Source organism: Etheostoma cragini, chromosome 16, assembly GCF_013103735.1.
Source record: "Etheostoma cragini isolate CJK2018 chromosome 16, CSU_Ecrag_1.0, whole genome shotgun sequence".
NCBI lineage: Eukaryota > Metazoa > Chordata > Actinopteri > Perciformes > Percidae > Etheostoma > Etheostoma cragini.
Window position 1 is genome coordinate 14597856 of NC_048422.1, and position 1468 is coordinate 14599323.

Genomic DNA, 1468 nt, shown 5'->3' on the forward strand with positions numbered 1-1468 from the left:
ATACATATAATATACATACATTTCTCCATTGAAATGTGAAATGGAGAAATTTGTTGTGCACAGAGACGTGTGTGTGTGTGTTTGTGTGTGTATACTGTATATATATAGTGTGTGTATATATACTGTATATATATGCCCAGCTATTGGTTGTCTCGTAAATGTTGATCTGTTGATTATCATTTATTTGTCCAGGAGCTCATTTCCCTGTCTGGTCTGGAGTCGGGATCAAAGGTGATCAGACCAAACACTGAGATGCGAATGATTCAGAGCAACATCTAAGCACACAACGTCACCCCAGTTTCTTCTTGTTTGGCCGCAACTGAAACAAAGGTTGCAGCCAAGTCAAATCAGGTCAATCATTATTGCCCTTTGGGGAAATTTTGTTTGCCACCTATGGATATCACCTATTGTTAGGAGGAGATTTTGACTCCCATGTCAATTACATTCAGAACAAAGCCATATTATTGGAATCACCTTTCAACATGGCTGTTCACCATTTAAACATGATCCATTCAGGTGGTTTAGGTGCGGAATGTTCACTGGATTATTTTATATAATTCTATTGCTGTGTTTTGTTTTGATAATTTGCAAATTTATTAAATAATTCTACAGTACTGTCACTGCATTTATGTTTTAGTGGTATACTTCAGTACACAAATACAATATAATTACAGTGACACACACACACACGCGCACACACACATGTCTCTATGCACTACAAATTTCTCCATTTCACATTTCAATACCAAAAATACATCCTACTCACCCTGTTTCAAGCAGAGCACCCAAACAAAGATAAATCCAAGCCCATACACCAGCCAGGTATGTAAAGTCATGGATGCAGCACAGTAGTGATGGCCAGTGATCCGTGCTGGGAGAGAGAGACAGAGATTCCCTCTGCTCTCATCTAACAATCCACCAAAACAGACAGAGAGAGAGAAACGCAGCAGAGATCCCACTTTCTTAAGCCTGAGCAGCCCGAGCGTCTCTATATGCCCCAGACTCAGCGAAGCTCACGCAGTGTGTGAGTTAACTGCCAGTGATTGTCCAGTGAGAGGGGGAGCCAACCATCCAGGCAGTCAGTCAGCTCAGCAGCCAGTCAGGCAAAGAGACAAAAGGGAGAAATATAAATGGTGTAGGAATTTAACAAGTGTATTTTTTCCTCAGCGGTCTCGTTGCATCCTGAGCATGGAGCAGCTGGTGGAAACACTGATTTTAAATGGACAAAAGTCCTCTCTTCTCTCATGCCACCACCTAAAAAATAAAAGATTAGAAACCATCTCTCATCACAGAAATACAAACAAAGTGTAGCAAGTGAGTACGGTCCTTTTCCAGTTGGGGGAAAACACATCAATCAGGATTAATTCCTGATTGATAAGTCATTGCTTCTAATAATAGCCTTATTTGTTAAAAGCCCAGGCGTTAAATGGGATGGCACACCAGGGGGACCAAGTAGGTGTGTATTTGT

General features: G+C 41.0%; 1 protein-coding gene across 1 annotated transcript in view; it reads right to left on the minus strand.

Annotated features, from left to right (window-relative positions):
• The window catches only part of LOC117959709, a 6309-nt gene extending 4841 nt beyond the window's left edge, over window positions 1-1468 (minus strand). The window contains exon 1 of the mRNA XM_034896988.1: window positions 767-1468. Coding sequence (XP_034752879.1) covers window positions 767-836 — 70 coding nt within the window. The 5' untranslated portion in view covers window positions 837-1468. The remainder of the gene's footprint in view (window positions 1-766) is intronic.